Source organism: Heteronotia binoei, chromosome 1 (assembly GCF_032191835.1).
Source record: "Heteronotia binoei isolate CCM8104 ecotype False Entrance Well chromosome 1, APGP_CSIRO_Hbin_v1, whole genome shotgun sequence".
NCBI lineage: Eukaryota > Metazoa > Chordata > Lepidosauria > Squamata > Gekkonidae > Heteronotia > Heteronotia binoei.
This window is the reverse complement of record NC_083223.1, coordinates 70,521,955-70,549,459: the sequence shown is the minus strand read 5'-3', so window position 1 is coordinate 70,549,459 and position 27,505 is coordinate 70,521,955. Positions and strand designations below refer to the sequence as shown.

At 41.5% G+C, this 27,505-nt stretch overlaps 1 protein-coding gene across 4 annotated transcripts in view; it reads right to left on the bottom strand.

Moving 5' to 3' along the window:
- ADGRB3 (adhesion G protein-coupled receptor B3) overlaps positions 1-27,505 on the bottom strand; it is a 730,220-nt gene that overhangs the window by 22,814 nt on the left and 679,901 nt on the right. For 3 of the 4 annotated variants that reach the window (XM_060235460.1, XM_060235469.1, XM_060235486.1), the window contains 7 exons: positions 25,708-25,774; positions 22,978-23,063; positions 19,487-19,585; positions 18,966-19,137; positions 13,395-13,490; positions 9,833-9,872; positions 6,624-7,267 (listed from right to left, as the gene is read on the bottom strand). In XM_060235460.1, coding sequence (XP_060091443.1) covers positions 6,624-7,267; positions 9,833-9,872; positions 13,395-13,490; positions 18,966-19,137; positions 19,487-19,585; positions 22,978-23,063; positions 25,708-25,774 — 1,204 coding nt within the window. The remainder of the gene's footprint in view (positions 1-6,623; positions 7,268-9,832; positions 9,873-13,394; positions 13,491-18,965; positions 19,138-19,486; positions 19,586-22,977; positions 23,064-25,707; positions 25,775-27,505) is intronic. The other variant, XM_060235479.1, reaches the window with a different exon arrangement.

Here is a 27,505-nt window from a genome sequence, read left to right as displayed (position 1 = left end):
ACATGGTTCCCTATTTTTTGAGGTGGAAGAATCAATTGAACTGGGGCCAGTTTCGCACTAGCCTTGTCCCAGTCTTGTGCTCTTTTTTCCCTGCGGTGCTTCTGCCCAATTTTATACATGCTGCTGCGGAGCTCCAACTTGCCCTGCCTCTTTCCCAAGTTCTCTCCGCAGCTTCAAAATCTGGTTTTCAGAGAATCCTACAGCTGCAGAGGGAAAGAGGCAGAAATCGGGAAGAAGCACCACAGGGAAAAGGAGCGCAAGATGGGGGCAAGGCTAGTGGGGAATGGGCCTGGGTCTCTGAATGTATCTGTCAATTCCTGAGGAAGGTCTGATTTACACTGGACTATCTGCCCAGTGGAGGCAGAGGATTCATGCCATTCCTCTAGGGTTGCCAGCTCTGAGATGGGAAATTCTTGGAGCCTGGAGAGGGTGGCCTTTGGGGAGTGGAGGGAACTCAGCTGGGATGTGATGCCATAGAGTGCACTCTCTGAATATGGTTGCAAATATTGGTGGATCCTGTAGATCCTCCAGAATTACTAGAGAAATTGGGTATCTTAGAGAGTGGACTGTACGCACTATACCTGGGTGAAGACCTTTCCCTTCCCAAACCCTGCCTTTCCCGGGTTCCACCCCAAATCTCTGAGAATTTCCAACCAAAAGTTGGCAACCTACACCTCAAAAGCTTCCATTTTCTTCAGGAGAACTGATCTCTGCAATCTGGAGGCCAGTTGTACATGTGGCAAAACTCCATCTCTCTCACTTGGGAGGCTGGAAAGCCTACATTTGTCCCCTATACCATTTCTTAGTATACATGCACATGAAGCTGTATTATAAAAAACAAGGCCCATTTAAAAAGAAAATCTTATTTTCATTCTAATATCCAAATACCTAGTGGAGCATAAATCCTGTTGATTTTGCTAGAACATACCTTCGAGTAAGCCTGCGTGATCACAGCCTTAATTAATAATGTACAATTTAGTTTGAGGGTTTTGTTTGTTTACTTCACACTTTTCAATGAGAAAGCTTATGCATTCTCCCTGAGGACATTTTGTGTCTGTAACTTTTCGGATAAGGCAGGGAGGAGAGATCCTTTTTTGTTTTGCATTTCCCTACATCATTAGAAGTACTTAATTTGGAGGTGCCATGCAAAGATCTAAATCTTTCCCAGACTTTCCCCTCTCTTCATCTGTGAATCAAAACACCTGGGAAGTCATTGCTTTCTTTCAAAATAATTTGCTTTAAATGAGAACAGTTGTCTGGGCGTGCTCTTTCAAAGCACAATCCAGTTCAAAAGGATGCAAAATGATTTTGTCAGGAAAACTGAACACTTTGAACTGAAGAAGTGTACTCCAAGAGACTTCCTTTGAAGCCAAGGAAGCTGAACCAGCTTCAATCTGTCAAGGCAGGCAATGGCTGGAAGAGAGTGTGCTCCTAAGGGGGGGGAAAATCAGGATTCGGAAGGTGGGCCAGAAGGAGTTCCTAAGATTGTCTACATATTCCAATACAGTGTTGGGTAGAGATTACAGCCTACCTCTGAAGAAAAACAAATCTGAGTATGTTCAGCTGAACTGCAACATTTGTCCTTACTCTCACCATCTCATGAGATAGCAACTGGATCCTAGACATGCCTGAATATTACTGACCTTAAATACTTTTTGAACTATCAGACATGCGTGTGCTTCTAAATAAAAGGATCCATGAGCAATAACACTGGGAGCTACAGCTTTCCCCACCCCCTTCCCTGTCTATGTCTAGGTCTTTAGCTATTATCCATACGTGTCCTAAATTAGACCATTTAAAAAATCACCTCAATAAAAATAACAGCAATTTTTGTTTTGATTTGTACAAGCACCGGTGTATGTTTCGAGATATGGCTCATCAATTCAGCATTGAACCTTGCTATTAGTAAAACATTTATACATTTTATACACTGGCCATCTGCATGGCCTTATAATAGTGTATGTATGGATGACAGCTCTGGGTTAGAATATACCTGGAAATATTCAAGGTGGAGCCTGAGGAGGGTGGAATTTGGGACTTCAATGATGTATAATGCCACAGAACCCACATTTAAAAGTGGCCATTTTCTCCAGGTGAACTGAACTCTGTTGCCTGTAGATCAGTTGTAATCCCAGAACACCAGCTATCACCTGGAGGCTGGCAACCCTAATATGTGTCTAGTTTTTCACATGCTTCTTATCAGTGTGACAGTGTAACCAACAGACTCCAGATTAAGTATTTACTATGGGACATGCTGGTGCTAGGCTTGCCAGCCTTCAGGTGAGGCCTGGAGATCTCCAGGAATTACAACTGATCACCAGACTACACAGGTCAGTTCGCCTGAAGAAAATGGCTGCTTTTGAAGATGGACACTGAGACACACGGTCCCACCCTTCCACAAACCATCCCCTTTCAGCCTCCACCTCTGAATCTGGGGCTGGAAACCCTAACTGGTATACATCTGGTAGACATGCTTTTAACCTTAGTTTTGAGTGTGCTATTTTTTTTTTCAAAGTGCTTCATACCTTGAAAGTTACTGCATATTTTTTCCACCTGAGGAAGATGATGAAAATGGTGGTGATGGGATTCCCTTGCACTGAATATGTACCCTAGGTGAGTGCAACATTAGGAACTCCCAATTCTCTCTTGATTCTGAATAGGGAAAGGTGAGTATGCTGCCATTCCAGAATTCTTAGTTAAAGCAAAAGTCACTGCAGAACAAAAGAGTGGTGATTGGTTTGTCGCTTCTCTTCTGCTACTGCTTAAGCAAGAACTGCCAGGACAACACTGCTGGCTATTTATCTTCCACTCCCAGTCCTTTGGCTTCAACCCAACAATTTCTCAAAACAGAATGAAAATGAGTTTCAAATGACTCATATTAGTTTTCATTCTCTATGTGTTATAGCAATAGGCCTATATTTTCTGTAATATGTCTAATTCTGCAAGCTCCATTTGATGCACACAGTAAAATACTGGATCAAAGAGTAGCCGCCAACAACCCATCAAATTCATGTTTGAAGTAAATTTGCTCATTGCAGTCTTATCAGTCTTCTGCCCGTTGAAGTGAAAAACATTAGGAGTATAAACTCTGCCCAGAAAATTCAGAAGGTGATCCAGAGTCCCCACTGAAACTGGGAACTAAAAAGTCTATTTGTATTATGGTAGTTCGGTAAGTAATTTCCTAGTTAAACAATTCCCTTAATTGCCTTGGCAATCTTTCCTCTCTTTATTATGCTTCCAGCAATCATTGGTATTGCATTTTCAGATTTTAAAATTGATGAGCAGAGGCCACAAATCACACAAGTGCCCTTTACTGACATGACTAATTAATTACATGGAAGTAATGATAAAATAGCAATGTCAATTATGCGGAAATCTATCATGATACCGGGTCACCATAACTCAGAAGTGACTTGAGGGTGCTTATCATACACACACCAGGATAGCAGAGGTTACGAACTAGGGGTGTACATTCAGCTGCATCTGAGCCAAAAAAAAAATCCTGAAAACTACCTTACTGGGATTCAGGAATATTGGGAAACACTGATAATCGGGGAGGGGGGACTGCCCTTGCATACCCCTATTATGAACAGAATGAACATAGGAGAACATATCGACCCATCATCTGTTCAATGGCATGTTCAGTGCCTGTTTCAGCTTGGTGGAAAGGACTCCCTCCTCTGACAAGTGAGAGACGCAGCAGTGATGGCTTTTCTGCCAATACGATGGCTCCATCACCAGCCTGGTTGATGGAGCCATCGTATTGGCAGAAAAGCCATGATATAATGATGATATAATCGGCTTTAAGATTATCAAGACAAAAATATTTTTTACTAGGTTTTCTTTCTTTTTTTTGCAATTAATCTGTTGGGATACTTCTGGTAATTTCAGGTTTCCTTATCTACAGGATGAGCAAAAGCCATGACTTAATGTTAGAAGAATACACAGTCACCAGTGTATCACTTTTTAGGTCCCAAAAGAAAGAAAGGAGAGCCAGATGCATATAGCAACACACAGGCCTTATATATCAATGTGTGGACTATGTTGTTACCTAGAGGTATCTGCAAAGATATATTGATAGATAACCTCTTGGTGGAACAAGCCATGTGAGTCACTGGCTAAGGGGAAGCCTTAGGTGCTCTTGCACATATTTAGAAATGCTCTACAGACCAAACAGGCCACCTTTCCTACATTGATCCTTGCTAAGAAGTCATCTGGTAGAAGTGGGGGCAACCCAATCCAGTCCTCACTGGCCTTGGCCAATGCCGAGGCCTTTGGGAAGCGAAAAGGGTAGGCATCAGTCTAGAACAGCACATAGAATCTTCTGTACAGGACTACCCATTTCTCAACTGATACTGGTGGCCTATGAGACATTCCATCTGTGAAAGCAGGTTCCCAAATCTGAGGAGTATCAGTGGACATAAACATCTAATGCTTGGTCATATGCCTGTGTCAGTTGGGAGTTGCGACAGGGAACTTAGTGGAAGCAGCTCATTTTGACAAGAGGGTTGCAACCATCTGCCAGCTAGCATAATGGATGTCTTCAACAGTTTTGATGCCATCTTCAAATTCTCCCACATCTCCCCATCAACGCAGCAGCACCTGAAGAAGGTTTATACTAACTTTGCACTATGCATGTTTGCAGCAGCAGCTGGTACCTACATCGGCCTGGTAACTCAGCTGGTGTACTTTGGACTGCTGACTAGTCTTGGAGCTCTGGACTTATGATCTGGCTGATGACCACACCCCACAGCCAGAAAACAGAACAGAAATTATTGGGTTCCCAAATCTGACATTTAATTCCAGGTTGAGGAGAATTTCTCTGCCACTTGGGAAATGGAAAGAGAGAATTCACCCCCTTTGTTCTTTCCTGATCTTTTAGACTTTTTAGATAGCACTGATAATAAACAGACATCAAACAACATTAAAGTATAGCAATGTCTCAGACATCTGAGATGAAAGTCAACAGCGACATTAAAAAATCCTTCCACATGCTCTAGTTCTTTTCTTTTCCTCCTCAAGTGTTCTGTCATACAGCCCAACCTTCCCACTGCTGTCTCAAAGAGTATGCAGCTAATATGCTCATCCCTATCCTCATTGCCTGCCTAAGCTAATCAACATAGAATCTATCTCTGCCCAGTATCATGAAACTTCTCAAATGAGAGAATGATGCCAACAATTATGGCATATAATTCCATTTTTCTGGCACTCCCACCTCCTGCCTCCTTGTGAGGCCAGTGACACAATTAGGAAAAAAAAAATTAACACTATCTTTTGGTACTGCTGTGTTTTATTGGTTTTAATTTGTTTTGAATGATATTTGTATGACATTATGTTGTACACTGTCCTGAGCCCGGTCTCTCTCTGGGGGAGGGAAGTCTAAAATCACATTTAATAAATATATAGCTAAATGGCAGCCCCTCATGACTGATTGTTCCCTTAGCCTCAAGAAAGGAGCTAACTATCTTTTAGGCACAGATGTATATGTTAAAATTCTAATAGTTAAATTTTTAATTTTTGAAAAAAAAAACAGCGTTGGGGGAGGCTTACTTTGTCCTCCCATCCACTGTTTCTCAGTTCTCAAATGATTTCCCTTCTGGAATGGAATTCCCCTTCCCTGAAGGGGAAAAGCAGAGAAGTGAACAATTTACAGCAAGATACCTGTCCTCTCCCTCAGTCAGTATCCTTGTAAAGTGCCCTCCCCCTGCACTATTTCTTCCTCATAATCACCCCATGATGCTGATTTTCTGAAACAAGAAAAGTTTGACTTACTTTATGTATTTGGGCATCATGTGTGGCTAGTTGTGAAGTGGGAAGGAACTAAAATCCAGCTTCCTGCCTGCCCCAAGCAACAAAAGAAGAGTGGTGTCTTCATTCCAGAGTTCTTTATTAATTTGCACATTTGCACTAAATTTCTTGCAGAAAGGGTTTTGGTCTTTCATAACTTTTTTGCCATTAACTTTATATTATTTAGTGGCACCTAAATGTATCAGAGGAAGTGGTGTCTTCATTCCAGAGTTCTTTATTAATTTGCACATTTGCACTAAATTTCATGGATCCCTTCTTGCAGAAAGGGTTTTGGTCTTTCATAACTTTTTTGTTATTAACTTTATATTATTTAGTGGCACCTAAATGTATCAGAGGAAGCTCCAAGAGGAATACTGGAGTCTTGCAAGTATAAAAAACAAGTTACAGTCTAAAATCTTATGGATTATCATCCTACTTATTTTTTATACTGTGAGCAAGGCATAAGAGCATATGACTGGAGAAAAAGATAATGCTTTATAATGTTGCCATTAACTGTACCCTTCAATTGATGTTGAAGGATCTCCTTCACAGCTTGGAGTCCCTTCCCCATAGTATAACCCCATGCTGGTAAATATGAGTGAACCAAGGACACTTTAAGCATAGCTGATCAGGTGGATCATTCACACCAATCTGGTAGGTCAATTTGTGCTGTTGATACTCATATAATCCACAACAGTATGAGATTGCATTGCAGACAGGCAACTCTCAGGCCACTATTTGTATGCAGAGGAGGCCAAGCAGCCATGATCAGCTGAATTCCACACACCATATTCCACAACAGTATCACACATGCAGTTATTTTCTGTATCACTGACCTCCAAAGAACTCATTGATATGGTTGATCCAGTTTCACTTCTTGCTAGCCCTGTGCTGTCATCCATTTCTGAAGCCATGAAATTCTTTACTGCTGTGCGGGGTTCAAAAGACAAGTTCTGCATGTGTTCCTGGGTAGTAAGATGTTGATCTAAACTCATATTGAACTGGTCCATTACACTGGGGTTCATACTGAATTCAGGATTAACTTTGTAGTGCAAGAGCCTTTCATGAGGCAAGGTTTCCATGCCTATATTTAACTTGCTGTCATCCTTCAGCGATGGCTGTGTGCTCACTGAGCCCCTGGGCATGACAATATAGTCACTTTCCATCAATCGGTCCTGAGGGTGGACTACGTCCATATCTGCACCTCTCAGGTTGTCGTCAGTACATAAATACACAGTCCGCCGCAACTCTGTGTTGTCTTTTTTCAAACACTGATTGGCCAGCTCACTCATGCTCATGGGCATGTGCATACCTCCAGACTGCTGAATGATAACTTTAGAAATTATATTCCCAGGCAACGTTGAGTAGCTCATTCCTTCCGGGTTTGCTGGTTTCTCCTCTTCGTCATCATTCAGTGAGATTCTTGAAAGTGTTCCTGTTATCGTAGCTGCTCTGCATGGTCCAATGTCCTTATGAAGGACTGTGAATTGAAACACAAAACAGAAACAGGACCACATATTTTACAAGGACCAGCAGACAGAGCTTTTAGTTCAGTTGCAAGAATGATTTAGGGCAAGAATTAGGCCAAACAATAATGTTAATTGTATAGAAAGGAAAGGTACGGTCTTTTTGAGGCAGATTGTAAGAGGAACATTAATTCTCAAAGGATTTTTTTTAATTCTAGGATTTATTCCTTTTCTTACTTTCATTGCCAAGTTAATAGCAACCCAAGGAAACCTCACTACACTGAGGTTTACAGAGGCAACCTGCTCTACAGAGAGACGTGATTGCCTTTCAATTTTCAACTAAACAAGCACGATTTACCTACTAAAGAAACAGAGTAGGACATTTCAGCTCTGCTCTCTTAACAATGTTGCTTAACAGAAATGGCAAAACTTCCTTTCAGAATTTAAGTGGCCATTTCACGGTTTCCAGTCACACATGCCAAGTTGCTTCACCTAATAATCTCCTATCAAATCCTTCAATGAAGAAAGTTAAATGTAAATCCTTTAATTATTATATGGCAAAGCCTGGTTGTAATTACCCTAAAACTAACTCTTTCTGTAAAGGTTCCCCCTCCATCTTTTCATATCAAGATCTAATAATAGGTGCTTCGGAAAATAATATCCTCTTTATTCTATTATTAGAGCATTAAGTGCAGGAATGCTTATTGTTTTAAAACCCACAACTTAAAATTGCTTTGATGGAGATGGAAAGTGCTGTCAAGTCACTGCTGACTTATGGTGGCCCTGCAGGATTTTCAAGGCAAGAGGCATTCAGAAGTGGTTTGCCATTGCCTGCCTCCAGATAATGATCCTGACATTCTTGAGTGGTTTCCCATCCAAATACTAGTCAGGACATTGTGTTGGACCCTGTAACCTATAAGCAGAACTTCACTCATGAAATTGATCTACCTCTCTTTTCTTATTGCATTTTCCTGAACTGACCCTCTCTGAGAAATTCCTGGCCGGGGAGGGGTGGGAAGGGTTGGCATGGAAGGCTGCAGCTGAAAAAATTGCTGACAAACTTTGTTCACATGGAAATGCCTTTTTCTCTTGCAAAGATTGTTTTGTGTGTGACCCATAACTGTGAAATACAAATGAAATGAAGTAATTAATTTATACGGAATTAAACTGGAAATGTAGATTTAAGTATGAAAAACCCTGGTGCAATATTCTGCATACCTGGTATTATTGTACCAATTGCACTGTTATGCTGTATATTGGTATAATGCATGGCTAAATATTTATTTGCTGACACAGCAGATCTCACAACAAAAGCCCTAGGAATAGTCCCCCCCCCCCTTTACTGTGTTTTATCGAAGAACCTGTGAGCAGTACACAGCAAACTGCTGACTTCATATTTATTACTATCACAAATAGAATGGAGGTCCAAATCTTCCATCAGATTGCAGAATTTAATGAGAATAGTCTTGCACATATACAGAAGTTCATATTTCAATGGGATAGCACGAGGCAACTTTTGGACTAGAGAGATGACTGGTTTATACACATAGGCTTAACTACTATTGCTATTACAAGCATCTTTTAAAGGCTGCTCTTATGAAACCCCTAGTTTAGCTGCAAGCAGTAATCTACATGCAGCCTCTACTCACAGATGTTGGAGCATCTGATATATGCATACTCACTTCCTCCCTGTGGCTTGGGGTTGTTTCTCAGGCTTATTGTATAAGAGGATTACAAGGAAGTTGAATATTAATTGGCCCGCTCCTCATTTCTACATTTCTGGGCTGATTTCATTACCCATTAGTTATGTTTGTGATTTCCTCTTTCTGCTTGGCCATGTACATTTTCTTACATTGATGATACCAAAATGCATATTTGAGCATGCTAGCAAATATTCCTATTTATATACAAATAGTGATGCGTGGCTCTGTCTGCAGATGCTTAAATCCACATATCAGGCCACACAGACACTAAACAGATTTTTCTGCATACTTGGGGGATTCCCCAGGTTTGCAGAAAAACCTGAAATGTTTAAATTTCTCCCAAAGTAAAATAAACACCCCCCACCAAAAAAAACCCCATTGTCTGTGCATGCATCTACCTTGCTTCTGAGGTGGTGACTGGGAGCCATGGCGGAGCCTGAAGACAGCTACAACAGAGCCCTTGAGCCTGGCAGTGGTGGCAGATGCCAAGGGCTGCTCTGGGCCCAGTGATGGATGCCAGGAGCCCAGATGCAATGGCAGTGATGCTGGGAGCTTCTCTTGGCCCAGCCTTAATGTGGTGGTCACCAGTAGCTGTTTGGGGCCTGGCAACAGTGGTGCTTGGAGAGGCTCCAGGCACCTGCTGATGCCTTGGCTGGGCCCCAAAGTGAGTGGTTGGGCCTGAACTTATGCTGGCTCAGCAACAGGAGGAAACAGTACCCCCCACTAGTGTCATGTCCCCCCCCCCCATCTTTAATATTGTAGTTAGCGAAACGCCCCGGGTACCAAAATCATGTCAAAACTGTACATTTTCCTTTCAGTTTACAGTAGAAGTACTTTTATTTATTTTACTTTTACATGGTGGCTGGACAGTCTTACCTGATCGACATGCAATGTCCACATCTTTCTCAAAATCTGTCTATAAGATTAAAAAAGAAAAGTTACACAAGACAGCCATTCACAACAATCAGCAAGTAAGTACCACACCAGATGAGGGTGCTGTTGCTGCCCAGTCTCTTTGCTCTTTATGCTTCTTGCAGTGTGAATAACAAAAAATACACAATGTGATGTCATTGCACTGTCCCCCCCCCCCCCCAATTTAATAACAGTGTTAGAGAGGTGCAGTGTGGTGAGATCACATCGCATATTTTACAACATGGTTAAAGTAGATGTATTCTTGGCAGTGAGTCAGTGGCTCAGGAGCCTAATGTTCTTAGACATGCTCTCTGTAGCTCTTCTGAGCACTGTTCCCCGATGTGACACTTGCCCCACATTTCACTGAAGCGAGGTAGTCCCTTGCCCAGTGGGGCTTGTGGTTGAGAAGTGTGGGGGTGTGCAGTTTTTTTAACTGGTATTTTTCGGTTTGCAGCTATTGGAGTCAGAAAAAAACACTGGGATTTATGAAAAAATCCAGGATCCCAATACCAGTACCAGTACAGTATTTGGATCTGGGATTTTTCAGAAATCCCATTTTTTGGGGGGGTGGGGGTGGGGAATCCAATAGACCTGTGAAGAAAAATACTGGTTAAAAAAAATCCAGCTTGATCATGGCGCTGGCTTGGCATCTCTCGAAACCTGGTTTAAACCAGACTGCAAGAGAAGTCAGCCCCAAGCTGAGCCCCTAGGAACAGTCTGCTCCCTCCAGCACAGCTGATCCTTGGCTTGTCTTCTGCAGTCCTGTTAAACTTTAAAGGGACTGCAGTAGAAGCCTGACAAACAGTTGAGGGGGGGGGGGCAATCTGCTTCTGCCTTTCCACTGTTATTGGCTCTATCCAGGACCAGTTTGGTGTAGTGGTTAAGTGTGCAGACACTTATCTGGGAGAACTGGGTTAGATTCCCCACTCCTCCACTTGCAGCTGCTAGAATGGCTTTTGGTTAGCCATAGCTCTCGCAGGAGTTATCCTTGAAAGGGCAGCTTCTGTGAGAGCCTCTAAGCCCCCGCCCACCTCACAGGGTGTCTGTTGTGGGGGAAGAAGATAAAGGAGATTGTAAGCCACTCTGAGACTCTGAATCTGTGGTCTTCTACCCCCTAATTCCTGAAGATATTCAGGATGCTTTTGGGATTCCCCCCTCCCTTTTCTTGAGAAAATCCAGATATATTTGGGATGCTGAAATATATTCAATATTTGGGTATATTTTCAGCTTGGGTAGATCCAAACACACATCCCTAGACAGGTGGTTCCCACCTTGAAACAGATGCTAGCAGATAAACAGGTTAAGCTGCAAGACTCCCTGAAGTGAAGTCTCATGTGAGGGATGAAAGTGCATATGGCTCTTATGGTGGATGGTAATTGTGACTGTAGCTCTTTCTAAGCCACAGAGTGAATGCCACTGATCTATACTAATCTGGACACTTATTCCTATTCAGTTGAAAAGGACTAGCAGGATTTAAGCTGATTTGCCTTCTTGGAGTGCCACAGCCTGAAAAGGATTGTACTTGAGAATGTCAATCTTGAATTAAATGAATTACAGTAAATTCAGGTCCCGCAAATGAGGCTGAATCCAAGTTCTTAACTGGAATGTGACAGAATTCCCTCTCCTTAAAACTGGGCTTTTGTTACTGGGACTTCTCTGTGGATTGTTAACTGAGGGCAAGTTCTAACCAAAGAAGTTACGTTAGTTGTTTGTATTTATTTTTAAGTATTTATTTATAGTCCACCTTTAAACCTGAAATTTCCAAGGCAGTTCACAGTAAAATCAGAGGAAAACTCCCCAAATAAATGAGAATTTAAAACATAATTTTAGCAAGATGGTAGCAGTATGTAACATTGGATGTTGCAAAATCAACTTAGTACATTTAGTACTCTACTCAAGTGAGGTTTTCATTTGTTCCTTGGAACAGTATGGGAGCAACTGTGGAGGTGGCAGCAAGGGGAAGAAGACATCTGCTCAGAGTGCCTATTGGTGCCTATCTGTGCTGGTGCTTATTCAAGTTACAGATAGTTACTTAACCACTGCCTTTACTCCATTTTTTGCATATGTCTTCAGTATAACCTCTTGGGACATTTATCTATGTCCAATGTAGGATTCATAAAGGGATCTTCTAGCACATCTGAAATAAGTCAGCAGAGAGTAAGGCTGTTCAATCTGCTATAAGAAAATTCTCGTTTACAGGGGTGGAATTCTAGCAGGAACTCCTTTGTATATGAGGCCACACACCCCTGATGTAGCCAATCTTCCAAGCGCTTACACAAAACAGCCTTGTAAACTCTTGGAGGATTGGTTACATTAGGGGGTGGGGCCTAATATGCAAAGGAGCTCCTGCTAGAATTCCACCCCTGCCAGCCACAACAAAAAGATGACTGTATGGAGATTCCAAACTTGTGCCTGATGCATGATGACTCAATGTGCTTCTACAAAACACCACACAGGGTTGTTGTGAGGATAAAATTGAGGTAAGAACACTTTGGTTCCCCATGGGGGAAGTAAATGAACATATGAACATATGAAGAACATATGAAGCTGCCTTATACTGAATCAGACCCTTGGTCCATCAAAGTCAGCATTGTCTTCTCAGACTGGCAGCGGCTCTCCAGGGTCTCAAGCGGAGGTTTTTCACACCCAGTTGCCTGGGCCCTTTTTTGGAGATGCCAGGGATTGAACCTGGGACCTTCTGCTTACCAAGCAGATGCTCTACTACTGAGCCACCATCCCTCCCCTCATGTACGAATAACATTTTTTATATGATCTTTTCAAGAATATTCTTAACAATGTGCTGTTTTCTTCATTTCAGCTTTACTCCAACTGGGACAATTTGTGTACTCAAAAACTAAAGTGCATGCAATTCATGGTCTCTTACATGAAGCACAGTTGAAGCAAATTTGTCCACAGTTAATGTGACATTCAAACAAAGCTTGTGAAATGAGACGTACCATCCAGTTGACCTATTCCAAGGTTGAATTTGTAATTTCCAAATTCCATATTGATCTTATTGGAAATGCAGTATTTAAAAGTTTAAATAACTAGTCTCAAAAGTGCCTACTGGTAGTTCCAAATAGTGGGATCTAAGAGGCAGAAAGTTCCAAACCGAAAGCTCACCTCAGCCATACAAAATTCACCATTAATTCACAGTCCTCCACATGCAAGATGTGATTTGACAGGATTACTGGCTCAAAGTATGGGTGCTGCTGGAGTTCTGTGACTGGAAATTCAGGCATATTTGGTACTTCACTGTTTCCCCTGTGCTGTATTCTCCATTCAAAATAGCACTCAGGGCTTCTTTATGTCCCAACAGGAAAAACAATACCCTGTTACTCTCCCCTACATTTAATGCAGTACAGGGAGGGCAAAACAGAGGGGAAAGAAGTCCCCTTGCCCTTCCCAGTGCTGCAGACCCAGTACATGTCAGTCCAAAGCTTTGTGGCAGCACTTAGTACTATATAGTCCTCTCTCTCTCTCTCCCTGTCAAGAACCAGAAGTCAAAGGTAAAAGAAAAACTAACCATGATCTGAGCATGTCCATTAGGGAATGAACTTGAAGAATCTGCATTGATTGGGTCCTGGCAGTTTCGTAATCGACATCTAAATGCATCTTGAACCTGGTGAGAGACATCACATACTTACAGAACCTCTTTTAAAAATCCAGTCATAGATACAACTATTAAGAATAAGAAGTAGAATAGTTAATCCATCTTAATGTTCCTTGGTGGTATTTACAATGCCTCTTGCAATGATTCAATACAGCTTTCCTGGCTCAAGGCAAATATTAAGATGGAATGACAATTCCTTGAATACAGTTTGTTTTGTACAGTAATAGCACAGTGGGAGCCAACCTAGCAGCAGTAGGGTAGTTCTAGATCAGGAGTGACCAAACTGTGTCTCTTTTAAACATATTGTGTGGCTCCTGAAGCCCCCACAATCCTATTGGCTGGCTTTCCTTCCTTTTGGCACTCAAACATCAAATGTTCACGTCTTGTGGCTCCGAAACATCTGATGTTTATTCTATATGGCTCTTAAGTTAAGCAAATTCAGCCACCCCTGTTCTATATGAAAAAGGGCTTCCAAGAGCTTTCTGCAGAAGGCTTTGCTTTCAACAATCTTCTGGATAAATTTTGGATGCTACAATATTTTCATACTTTAGTTTTTGTTATTCTTCCAGTTATAGCATTACCACAACTAGTTAAACCCTTGAATTAACCAATGAAACATTTCATTGCTTATTTTAAAAAATCCTCCTTCCCATTTGAAGAGCGTATTAATATCTGCTTCAGCAATTTTTTTGTTAGAGGCTACATATAAATACCATAAATAAGGAAACACTATGCTCTAAAAATGCACCAGATTTAATGATCTGGAAATTGGCAAATCTATTTAACCAATTTATTAGAAGTCCGATGATTAATCAACTGAAATATTTAATTGGCTACAGTCCTAATTACCAATCAAGTTGAAGAGATGTGTCTTGGTGTACACAGAGGACTGAGTGAAAGGATATTTGAGACTCTAGACATTTTCTACATAATGGGACTGAAGTGCAATTGGTGTGATGACTCTGGTCCCCCATTCCCAATGCTGTTGCAGGAACAAATATTGGCTTGCTAATGGTAGGGGTAGTGCTAAGTTACAAACTCTGCAGACCACCTTGGTAAGCAAATTGCCCTCTTCTCTAGTTTCATCTGCAGAACTCTAGCTGTCCCACTCAAGGCGGGTGGGGGGGAAGTTTTGGCACCAAGATATGTCACTGACCCTGGAGCTTTTTTGACTCTAGCAACACCAGGATTCTAGAAGTAATGAGCAGGAGCTCATTACTTGGGAGAAGTTTTCTGTCATCAACCCACCTAGTACTTTCTACAACCACCACCTTGGGAAACTGCAGCTTGGCTGGGGACGAGCCCCTCCCCCAACCTGTTCTATTGGGCTTTAACTCAGTAGCTGTTTTTAGGCTTATAGTATACCCCCCTGATCATTTGCTGGCACTAGATATTTTTTTTTTGCTTTTGTGGAAGCAAACTTTTGAGATTTAAGTGATGTCAAGAAGGGACTGGGTGCCTGTTTGAGTTTCACAGTAACAGGGGTCTGGGGTCTGGAAATGTCTTGATACTGGGTGATTTCACTGTTTGAAAGATGCTTTGATTCCTTTCATCCAAAAGGAAGGAAAGGAAAGGTCCCCTGTGCAAGCACCAGTCATTTCCGACTCTGGGGTGACATTGCTTTCACGTTTTCACAGCAGACTTTTTACAGGGTGGTTTGCCATTGCCTTCCTCAGTCATCTACACTTTCCCCCCCGCAAGCTGGGTACTCATTTTACTGACCTCGGAAGGGTGGAAGGCTGAGTCAACCTTGAGCCAACTACCTGAAAACCCAGCTTCCGCCGGGGATCGAACTCAGGTCGTGAGCAGAGCTTAGGACTGCACTACTGCAGCTTTAACACTCTGTGGCATATAAATGAATAGTACAGAGGAATAAAAGAAGGGGAAGGAAACTGATTTCTGTCATTGTATGCCTGCCAAGAGTAAGGAAACTGCTGGTCACTCTGCTATTGGCTGCCTTTATTGTCTAACCACACAGTTCCAAACAATTGAGCTGAGTGAACATCTTCCAATCTCTCTCGTTTTTTCACTGTATACCCAGTGCTCTGGGTACAGAAGCATCTCCTTGGTCTCCCTCCCTCTCCTCAACATCAAGCAGCAAGATTGTCTAGGAGCCAGGCAGAGCAAAAGAGACAGATGTGCAGAACGTGCGGGTACCAAGGAAGTGGTTTCCTTAGCAACAGTAACCAATTCAAAGCTCTTATGACTTGCCATCTCTCCTAACATGTGTGCATGTGTTTTTAGCCCATGTGGTTTAGATACTGAGGGTTGCAGATTTGGATGCCAAAGACAGAATTAAATGAAAATGTGTAGGTGGAAAATATATGGATGCTTCTCCCATTACTGCCAATAGCTGGAGTCGTTTAATATGGTCCAACTTAAGTCCTTAACATGCCCTGTTCATACATGTAATATGCAGATTGTGGTTAATGTAACTTGAGTGGGAGGTGTGCATGACCTCCAGCCACCTTGTTCATCTTGTGGTAGGCATGGGATTGGTTCATTCTCTCTGAATAAAAATAACCTACAGTTGTTTCAAAGACAACTAATGCAGAATTGTTGATTCCTTTACATCCAAACAGAGAATCTTGCAACATTTCTATCCTCCATTTGCTATCAGGTCTCCCCTCTGGGCTTGTACTGAGTTTTGATTACTGCCCACATCTGCAAAATTCAGCAGGCTAATATTTACATTGTCACTTATCCCAAGATGAAACAAAAGTAAGTCAAAGGTCCTAATTATTAATAAACTTTTTTAAAAAAATATTGCCACTGAATCGCTTGAATAAGAATTATTAATAATAATTTATGTAGTACCATCAGGGCTTTTTTGTAGCAGGAACTCCTTTGCATATTAGGCCACACACCCCTGGTGTAGCCAATCCTCCTGGAGCTTACAGTAGGCCCTGTACTAAGAACCCTGTAAGCTCTTGGAGGATTGGCTACATCAGGGGTGTGTGGCCTAATATGCAAGGGAGCTTTTGCTACAAAAAAGCCCTAAGTACCACTGATGTGCAACGTATTTCACAGAGATAGACCAGATTCAGAAATCATGTCAAAGCCATGTGGCTATGCTGGGCATGACTGCCGGTTGTTCTCATGCTTACACTCTCCCTACTTCCACTCTGATAGGAGAGAGCAACTGAAAGTTTCCTGCCTTGGAAAGTCTTGAATTAAGGTCCTGTTTTTACCATACCATCCAGATGCAGGTACCTGGGTAAACTGGACCCCCTTTCAGAAATTGGGATTTTAAACTGAGATTAAGCCAAGATCTAGTGTGTAGAAGAAACCAGCTCTGATTTGCCCAGGTGTCTGCATTCTGGCGTCACAGCAAGTATGAACTTGAGTCAAAGCTTCTGAAAGTCTTCAATTGGGCTTCATGCTTTAGGAGAGATGAGAGAGGGCAAAAAAAAAAACATAGCTGAAATGAAAACAAAGACAGGAGCCTGCTTCAAAACAACTTAAATGTGAATGGGGAGGAAGGCAAAAGAAGGGAGGGAAGTGAGAGCATGACGAGAATGTTCTCTGTATACTTTGGACCAGTTTCTGTTAGTTTCAGAGGGATAACTGAAGTCAAAGTCATCAAAGACAGTTTTAAAGAGAGATTTGAAGGAAAAGAAAGAGTTGTCATGAGGCAGGTGTTCTGAGAGGTACAAGAGGTGGCAGAAGAACAGGCAGAGAAATTGGTGAGAACAGGAGACTTCTTGATGGTTGCAGGCATGAAGGTCACAAGCAATGATATGATGGGAGATGCAGGCAAAAAGATAGAATGGAGCTGAACTGTGAACAGCGTTAAATGCAGCTAAAGCCAGAAAATGGTTTAACAGCAGAGTTCTGGAGTTCTGGACAGAGGTGAAAGGACTGAGGTGTGACAAGTTAAGGCTAGAGATGACTTACAGTCAGGATGACCAGAGCATAAACTAGAATGTTATCTGAGGGACTGGCATGGTTTTTCCATTATGAAATGTAAGCACATCATCTCAGAACATCTGACCCATGCACAGTCACAACTCCAGAAACATTGCAATTTAGGATGGTCTTATGGGAAAATACAACGGCAAGACAATGAATGAAAAATCTCCACTGATTTCATAGTTGGAAATGCCAAGCTGACCTCCCCACAAATAACAGCTTTATTCAGTGCAGAAGCATGGCTTGGATACAACGGAATATTCTCAAGGGGAAAAGGATTTCAACCCTGGGAGTATGACTTTCTCATCTTCCCCCTCCTGCTGCAAGCCAAAAAGCACCCCTCCCCCACTCAGTGCTTTTTCTGAGGATCCCCTGATGCCTAGGAGCAGCATTTGGTACTGTCTAAAAATGCAAATGGTGCGATCTGGCAAGCTAAGAGGGTTTTTTTTGCCATGTTTCTCATTCCACTGTAATCCCCTGTGAAAAGCCACTCTTGAGGAGTCCAGGGGGTCCTTTGGGAATGGCATAGGATGCAGCATGAAGGAATCAGAAGAAATTGCTCTCCCCCCCCATCTAAATCTTGCATGAGATGGGGAAAGGTGATTTCTGCCCATGTCTCCCTTTTGACTGCAGCCCATCCCACACTGTTCTCAAGGGTCCTTTTGTCCTTAGGAACTGCCGAGGAGGAGCATACAAGGGATTGCAGTGGAAGGAGGAAAACAGCAACAACCCTTCCCATAGACCAGGGGTGGGCAACAGTGGCTCTCCAGATGTTTTTTGCCTGCAACTCCCATCAGCCCCAGCCATTGGCCATGCTGGCTGGGGCTGATGGGAGTTGTAGACAAAAAACATTTGGAGAGCCACTGTTCCCCAGCCCTGCCATAGACTCACTCCATTCAGTTTTTTAAATCCAGCCCTAAACCTGTATTCATTTTATATAAGCCTGATTCACTGCTTAAACCGATAGCTATGTTGAAACTTTAAGTGCAAGTTTGTTAGCCATTTAACTTTCCCAGCACAGATCCATGAAGCAAACTGAAGTTTTCTGATAGCTCCAGCTCAAAAATTCACTTCTGAAAAAAAAAGGTGCTTAATATATCTGGGACATCTTATGAGGGAGTCTGTTATGCACTGTTGTGGAAATGGCCTTATGAATATCAAGTGCTACATCAGCATCTGCTCTGTTTATTATTTCCAGTTTTAATACCAGTAATTTATGGATGTTAACAACATAGGAGACCTCTTGAAGCCTTTTAAAACAGCAAAGGAAGTGTTCAACTTATGGGCTATTTTGAACTATGTGCTCTTTGAAATTAACCAGGCTTTTCCTGACCTCAGATCTTTCTACTCTTCATCATTTTATTACTTGCACTTTACTCTTTGACTTCAATCTGTCTATTTGCTCTTTGTATTAACCTTCCAGGACACCTCTTCATATTTCTTGGCTGTCTATCTCATTTGCCTTTCTTTAAGGTTCCCTATTCCCTAAGGTTCCCAACTGAATTTCTGCACTGCATTCTGTATTTTAAAAAGGTAAGTTAAGAAATGACACCATCACAAACACTTTCATACCTCCCTTCGGAGAATGCAGTGGACCATGACAATGACAAAGCCTTGCAACGAATCAAATACCGCAAAGAGAATCTGAAATAATATCGACCGCTTGTCCGTCATGGCGAGAACTGCCGACATCCAAGTAAGAGCGAGGAGAGGCAGTACCACACAGGAGCTCCAAAGGGATGCCCTAGACAGTGATAGAGAGGGGGGGAAAACCAGCAGCAACAACAACATTGTAGAACGGTGAAAGCACAAACACAACCCTATCCTTATACAAATATATCTCTTATTTAAGGATGGCAACGTGTCAGTTAACATGAAAGCCAACGACAAATATTTACACAGATATATAAAGATCAATATTTTATTTTCTAAATGTTACCCCAATTGAATTTTAAACGTGTGGTTGCCATTTTTTTTTTTTAAATTAACTAGGTCCAGTATTAGTAAGCCCAATTTTTTTCCATCATTGTAGTATTTTCTCACATGCACTGCATAAGATTTGTAACAAGAAGATGTAAATGATTAGGACTAACATGGCATTACTGGCGGTGGTGGCTGACAAAGCTGTTGTTGAAACTACTCCACACTTGGCACATTTGAGCGTCAAACCGCTATGAGGCTCACTCATCTGACTGCAAACAAACAGAACACCCACAAAAAAGAACAAAATATTGAATTTTTTGGTCACCAAAAAAAGTCGCTACTGAAATTTAGCTTTTTAAAAATATGACGTCATGCAAGAAAAAAAAAGCAAGTAGACTTTATTCAGGATGAAACGTTCTATTCTATTACAAAGCTCTATTTGTAACATTGTATGCTTCACACTTTTCAAAAAAATATGCTATTGGGGGGAAGCTTCAGTTCATGCAAAATCTAATCCTTCCATTTAAGCTTCTTTAAAAACAAACAAACAAGCAAACAAAAAACAAGGGGCCCCCAATGCCTGGGAAGAAAATGCTGCTTGATACATTGAAGTAAACAAGCACGTGCTAGGGTAAGACACACATGGTGAAATCCCTCTATTCAGACCATTAGAAAGTCCAATATGCCCATTATTCTCCAGGACAGACAAACAAAACAAATAGCCTGGGCAAGACATGCACTTTTAATTAATTTTAAAATGAAGGTAGTAGAAGAATTGCCTCACCCAATCAAATGGGTCAGTTAGAGAGCCAATAACTTTGAGAACAATTAGAAGAGTTTGGCTCCAATACTGAGCAAGCATCATCTTTGCTTGCCCAGTCTTTGCTAGATGTTGGTCTGGATATAGGGTTTAAAATGTATGGAATTTTAATGAAAGTATTCAGGCTAGAAGAATGACAGTATTTTTACATTTTAATAAAACACAGTATACAAGCATTAAAATGAATATTGTTTTTGGTACATAGTACTATATTACAATCCCTCGCAACTGTTTTGATCTTCTTCCTTCGTATACAATGATAACAACTTCATTGCCTTTCTATTTGCAGCCTTCTATCAGTCCAAATAATTGCAGTGTCATAGAAACATATAGGGGAAAGGTGTTTAATCAAGCAGCAGTATGTTCTTAAATTATGAAAGGGGGAAAGTTACATTTAAGAAAACATCTTCAGTTTTTTCAATCTTTCCATGAATCTTCAGATTCTCAAACTACCTCTAAAAGGTAGTATTATGTCTAGTGTCATACAGAGATATCTAAGCCATATGAAATCATAATTTTTTTAAAAAACTGAATTCAACCTTAAATGGAAATAACCCTCTAAGTGATATAAAATTCTAACAGTACCTACATCTAGGGCCATCTCATGGTCAAGGGCCAAGCTGTACCCTAGAATGATTTTGTTCAGCTGTCTAGGGATTGGCTGATTAATACAACAAAGAAGACTTTATCACAATAATTTAAATTCATTATCAGAGCAACTTTGCTGGCAGTACATATGCAATATACATTCACTGCCAAGATCTGTGCTCTGATAATAAAGCCACTCTTGAGAGCACCAATTGGCTACCCCAGGCCTACCATATGATATGCGCCATGATGTATATTAATCATGATGATGTAAAAAAATATGTCTGCCTTTGAACACTAGTCTGCCATGCCTCTGTTCACAGCCACTGGAGAGGAACATATGTTTATTTATAACTGCATTCTTTTTTTATATAGATAGTACTGCTCCAGAGGATCCTTGAACCCAGAAACTTTGGTAAGGCAATCTTAGGGATAGAACCCAACAACCTTTCTGCTCTATCTCAGCCAATTCCCATCCTTGTTACAGCTCCTGTCCCATAATAGGTTTGATTCATGCAAGTTACATAGCCTTTTTGGTCATCAAAGAGGACTCCTTCCTCTCTTTATCATAAGTAGAAAAACCTGTTGGATCCAGTCCATACAGAGGAAATGGCTACGTGAGAGCACTCAAGATCTGAACTCATGATACTTCAGGAGTATAATAAAGCATTTGCCCATTCCATTGAATGAAAATTCACTGAGCTCCATTCAAGGAAATGTGTGAAATTGACAACACATACTCCCTCAAGTGCTGATTCATAAGAGTATCTATCAGAGGTTAACTTAAAATGATGATAACCTGTGACATAAGTGATAACTCACTTTGTCAGATTCATGGAATATTGTACTTTAGGTGTTAGGTATATATACACACATGGGTCTAGAGATTTTTTCCAAAAAAAGGTGTAACTAGTGGGGTAAACTAATGTGACAACAGTCATGTGACATTTGGTTGTGAGAAACAGTTATCAAAGATAAACTTTGATTAACAGAGTTTTTTTAGCATGTGAATGCAATATTTTTCACAGCATGCAAACATATCAACTGAAGCTTTAATGCTGGAGAATGAAACCTCGCTGGACATGATCCAACCAAAGTTAAGCACAGAAGTCCCATACATATTACAGGGAATGTCGACTAGATATTTAAAATTCTCTTACTGAAATCAATGAACCCTGATCTGACAAATCCACAAAATGAAGCTGAATTTTCATCAATCAAGGAAGAGATTTGGGGGAATGACTGAATTCAGCACCTTACTTCTCCTTCTGAAGAGTAGGAATCCAGCTTTTCCTTAACCTGTTTGCATACAGGATTCTCTAACCAGTCAGGGATACCTCTGTGGAATGCTGTTTGAATGAACAATTCTTACCTGAAATACGATGAAGGAATCTCATAGTGCTTAACTTTGGCCAGGTTCATGCCCATGGCTTGCAATACAGCCTTGCTTTTAATTATGGAAATGATTAAAAGCATTTCAAACAAGAGAAGAACAAATTACAGAAAAAGTGAGGTAATAATAGATATGTATAGAAATTACCCATACCCAAGTGTACAAGTATTACACTTGAGTGAGTGACCTGTGTTCAAATCTGTTTTAACTGTGATCAAGCCACTGAGGAAAACTGCGACTTCAATTTTAATGGAAAACTAGGTGGCAAAGTGGCTCAAGAATGGGGAACTCCTTGTGCAAGGGCATTATGTGCAATGACTAGAGAGCACTGGTAATACAGTTATTTTACTATTATACGAATACGATGCTTTTTTAAAAAGAGGTCATGTCCTGGTAATTAATAATCATATATGGCATATAAAAAAATTCCACATCTACACATTGTGTTTTAGTCAGGTTGTAGAAATAATAAAAAAGAGAGTGGGAGTCTATTAGCTAACCAAATCTAAATGGATGCACATCTATGTCATGCAAAATCAATCTAGAGATTAACAAATTCAAATAACTCAACATTCTTGTGAAAACATTACCAAGGCTTTTGTTTGGTGTATCTTTAGTCTCGACTTCATAGCACTGTACATGTATTTTATTATTGTACCAATGCTCATCACGTTTCCTGAGTTTTGTATATGACTAACCCTGGTTATACAGTTTGTTATATAAAGTAAAACAAGGTTCAAGGTGCAATCAAAAAAATGTATGCTTGTTGAATAACAATATATATATATATCTATATATCTACATACTTGGGAAAAGTCACATTTGCAGTTATCCTGAGCAATGCTCCAGCTTCTGCTTACCCTGCTCTGTGTTTGAGTTTTTTATCAAGGATTCCATCTCTGGAAACAAGCTTATTAAACACCAAAATGCCAATCACCATGTTGACCTGTGGAACATAAAAGAAACAGACCAAAAAAAAAAAACTTTTACTGTGACATTGGAGACAAACTTCTAATCCTAGGCTTCTGGGAAAGCAATTTTTAAAAAGCAACATTAACGTTGCTGTCCCAGTCCAGCAACCGCCCATGTGATGGTGCTTTGGCATATATGGAACAACCGTTTTGTACAGCCCTGTCTGCACTAGATGCTGCATGAGCAAAGTGAACAGACACAAAGATTTGCCTTCCTGGTGCAAAGGTTTCCACCAGATGGTGCTGCACTCATGTAAGCCAAATATGCAACACTTGAGAAAGTGGGTGTGGATTCACAAAGCACATGTACATAGGATACTACTTTGCATGCACGTTTTTACCAGGGTCACTGAGACCAGGCTAGATGGGGGAAAACTAAAGGAACAAAATTCCAGGGGGCTCAACTCTTTTTGAGGAGCAGAGCAAGCTGCTGCTATGGGGAGAATAGAAATACACCTCTTATAACCAAGCTTATGCTTCTGAATGTAAGAGTACACAGAAGGCCTGCAGTGACCCTCTGCAGTCCAATTCTTGGCAACCCTAAACAAGACTGACATGCGGGTGCACAGTCCCACCACAGCAAGGGTTTTGCAGCAATTTATGCAGAGAAAAAGGCAGGCCACTTTTTGAGCAGAAGAGCCTTGTTAATTTTACAACACTTGGTTTGAGTGCTACAGGAGAAGCAAGTATGCAGTTACTGCAAACAGACAAACAAACAAACATAAAACTGTCTAGAAGGGCCCAAGGCTTTAGGCACATAAAAGTACGTTATACTGAATCAGACTCTTGGCCCATCAAAATCCGTATTGTCTATCCATATTGGCTCTCCAGGGTCTCAGGCAGAGGCCTTTCACATCACCTACTGCCAGGCCTTGAACTGGAGATAACAGGGATTACACCTGGGACCTTCTACATGCAAACATACTCTCCCACTGAGCCACAGCCCCTCCCTCCATTTTTAATACCAATTACTCCAATTTTAATAGTGAGGCTGGGTATTAGCTACAACTGCAAGAAAGCAGCTACAACAATGCTGATGACATTCAGATAAATTTTCTCATCAGCTGGAAAATATAAGTATATTTGAATATCATGCTTAAAAGGGGTACAATCAAATATTAATATGGGGAAAACATACAATTCAGGCATGACAACACCGTTTTCTTTTATTTAGATCACTGACAGTGCAATTCTAAAGAGAGTTACTCTTTTCTAAGACCATTGAAAATAATGGGCTTAGACTGGAGTAACTCTCTTTAGGATTGCACTGTGAAGTGTTTGAGATACCAAGGATTAGTCTTTCTGTAGTTACTTACAAAGCAATCAGGCCGAGATATCGACTCTTTGGGGCCTGAACATGCTTCATAGCCAATAAATACATAGCAGGTTCAGCACCAAGTCAGCTCACTTCAAAGGATTAACAAAACCAGGAGGCAGATCTGCATTCAGAGGAGGCTCAATACACATACAATCTGCATTTTGGGTATGTGCAATATTTGCAGTGGAAAATGAGTGTTATGAAAACTGGTAACCAGAGGTTTCTTAAATCATATGAAGGGGGAGAGAATGAGTTTGCACATTATCTTCCTGTCCCTGCTTTCTTGCATTTCACCAAAAAGTGATTTCCCCCTTGACCGCCACACTATGAATTCCAGATGGTATTTATTAATTTGAAATATCTGTAGCCTGCTTTTCTCCCAAATGTAACACAAAGCAGTATGATAAAGGAACTAACCACATAAAGTTCAGTAAACTAATTTATTTACTCCTCTTTGCCACCTTAGAGGTGCTGTGCTCAAAAGAACATTTGGCATCCTTTTAAGAAGGGTAGCAGTGAAGGTGTGTGCGGTTTGCTGATACCAGCCCCTTCCCTGGCTGAATAAGACCAAGAGATGGCAGGTAGTCCCCAAACTGAGCTGAGAATGCTATTAGCTTGTTAAAAATGGGGGAAACCCCATTTTGCAAACCCTTTAATAAGCAACACTTATTTTTCTCCTTGAGATTTTGAAGCCAAATGGAGAGGTTTTAGTGTGACCTGCTGTTTACATGGGGACAAACTGCAGCCATTTATATGATTGTCACTGTTCCTGCCCAAGCTAACGTGATTACAGAAAAGACTGTAAGTGTGGAAGAAATAAGCACTGCTGCTTTGTGTGAATTGTTCCCTGGTTAACTCCAGCTAAGCCTCCTGTTTTCTTTCCAGTGTGGGCAGGAATGTTCCTGTTTATTTGACTGCATCTAGAGAACATGCACATTTTAATGTTGTGATTCATTACGACATTTAAGTCATAAAGTGCAATAGTCTGGAAATCTTTGGGGGTTCTCTCTCTGCTCCACAGTTATTCCACAGTACATCTGAATAAATATGAGCAACACATAGCAAGAGAGACTTTATGTCCTTTTGTGCTTGCATACATTTCAGAATATTCATGTCTATCATATAATACTAAGAGTACATATAAGAGATGGCATATGCAAGGTGAAATAAACCTGTTTTCGTAACTTCCAAGATGCAGTTTGAGATCAATTACTTAGTAGGCACTGCATAATACAGACATAGATAGACAAACAGATATTCCCATGCCTGCTTAAAATACTGGAGGTGATTTTAATATTTACCAGGACAACAGCAGCCGCAGGTCCAACAAATGCATAAAGAAGTCCTCCTTCAAGAGACAGCCAGCAACTGGAAAGAACATTAGAAAAGAACTAATACAAATTAATAAAGATGTAGCTTCTATCTATTCAGTTACAGATTGCAGTGCATATTGATGCCCTCAATGATGGAGATATTGTTAAGGAGAATTGTTAAGGAACTTTCTCAACAGATTTAAAGAAACCCTAACATTTATCACACGCGTAAGTGCCTGCATATCCCAATTATTAGCAAAATCTGAAATGGGCCATTCTAGTTTGCTTAAATACTGCGATATGAAGCCTGCCTCACAATGGAGGTTCTCATAGGACAAGCAATGGTACAAAATGAATGGAATGTTGGGCTCTGGAAATTCCTCAGGCTGAGAAGAGGCAGCTTGGGATATAAATCTGAAAACTGCACTGGCTACAAATAAGTGGGACTTCCGCTTTAACAAACAGTTATCCCTCCAGGTTATGAGAAGGGATAACATTCAGTGGCAATCAGAACGTATATGGCTACAATATATACTGCATATTTTAAGGCAGCTGGAATAGTTTTAAAGTCTAAGCGGAAAAACATACTAATCAAGAAATAACAGTCCATTCATTCGGTAGGTTGCATTTTCATGAAGATAGACTGAAACAGCAGAACAAGTTGAGTCCAGTGGCACCTTTAAAACCAACAACATTTTATTCAAGGTATAAGCTTTTGTGGTATCTGAAGAAGTGTGCTTGCACACGAAAGCTTATACCTTGAATAAAACCTCATTGGTCTTAAAGTGCCACTGAACTCAAAATTTGTATTGTCATTCCGGCGCCCCTTAAAGAGGCCGTGGTCCGGCCCCTCTTAAAAAAACCATCTTTAGACCCGGCCCAATTGGCACACTATAGGCCGGTCTCAAACCTGCCCTTTCTGGGCAAACTTATTGAGAGGGCAGTGGTGAGGCAGCTACAGACTTTCCTGGAGGACGCTTCCATCCTCGACCCACTTCAGTCCGGCTTCCGTCCAGGTCACGGGACGGAGACGGTGTTGGTTGCCCTGGTGGATGACCTTCAACGGCATCTGGATCGAGGTGGCTCGGCAGTACTGATGCTGTTGGACCTATCGGCGGCGTTCAATACGGTCGACCATCGGTTGCTGACTTGCCGCCTTGCCGACGCAAGGATTTAGGGGTTGGCCTTGCAGTGGCTTTCCTCCTTCCTTGAAGGTCGGGGACAAAGGGTCGCGATTGGGGGGGAACTGTCCCAGAGGCGCTCACTTAACTGTGTGGTGCCCCAGGGAGCGGTTCTCTCCCCGATATTATTTAACATCTATATGCGACCTCTTGCCCAGATTGCCCGAAGGTATGGGCTGGGGTGTCACCAGTATGCTGATGACACCCAGCTCTATCTACTTATGGACGGCCGACCGGTCTGCGCCCCAGAAAACCTGGATCGGGCATTACAGGCCGTGGCTGAGTGGCTCAGACTGAGTGGACTGACACTGAATCCTGCGAAGACAGAGGTCCTTTGTTTGGGCCATCGGGGACCGGGGGGGGGGAAAATCCCCCTGCCAGCTTTTGACGGTGTACCGCTGAGGCCAGCGGACAGGGTCAGGAGCCTGGGGGTGCTATTGGAGCCATCCCTAAAGATGGAGGCTCAGATAGCGGCCACTGCCAAGTCCGCGTTTTTTCATCTTAGACGGGCAAGGCAGCTGGCCCCCTTCCTGGCCCCCGACGACCTACCAACAGTGATCCACGCCACGGTCACCTCGAGGTTGGATTACTGCAATGCCCTCTAC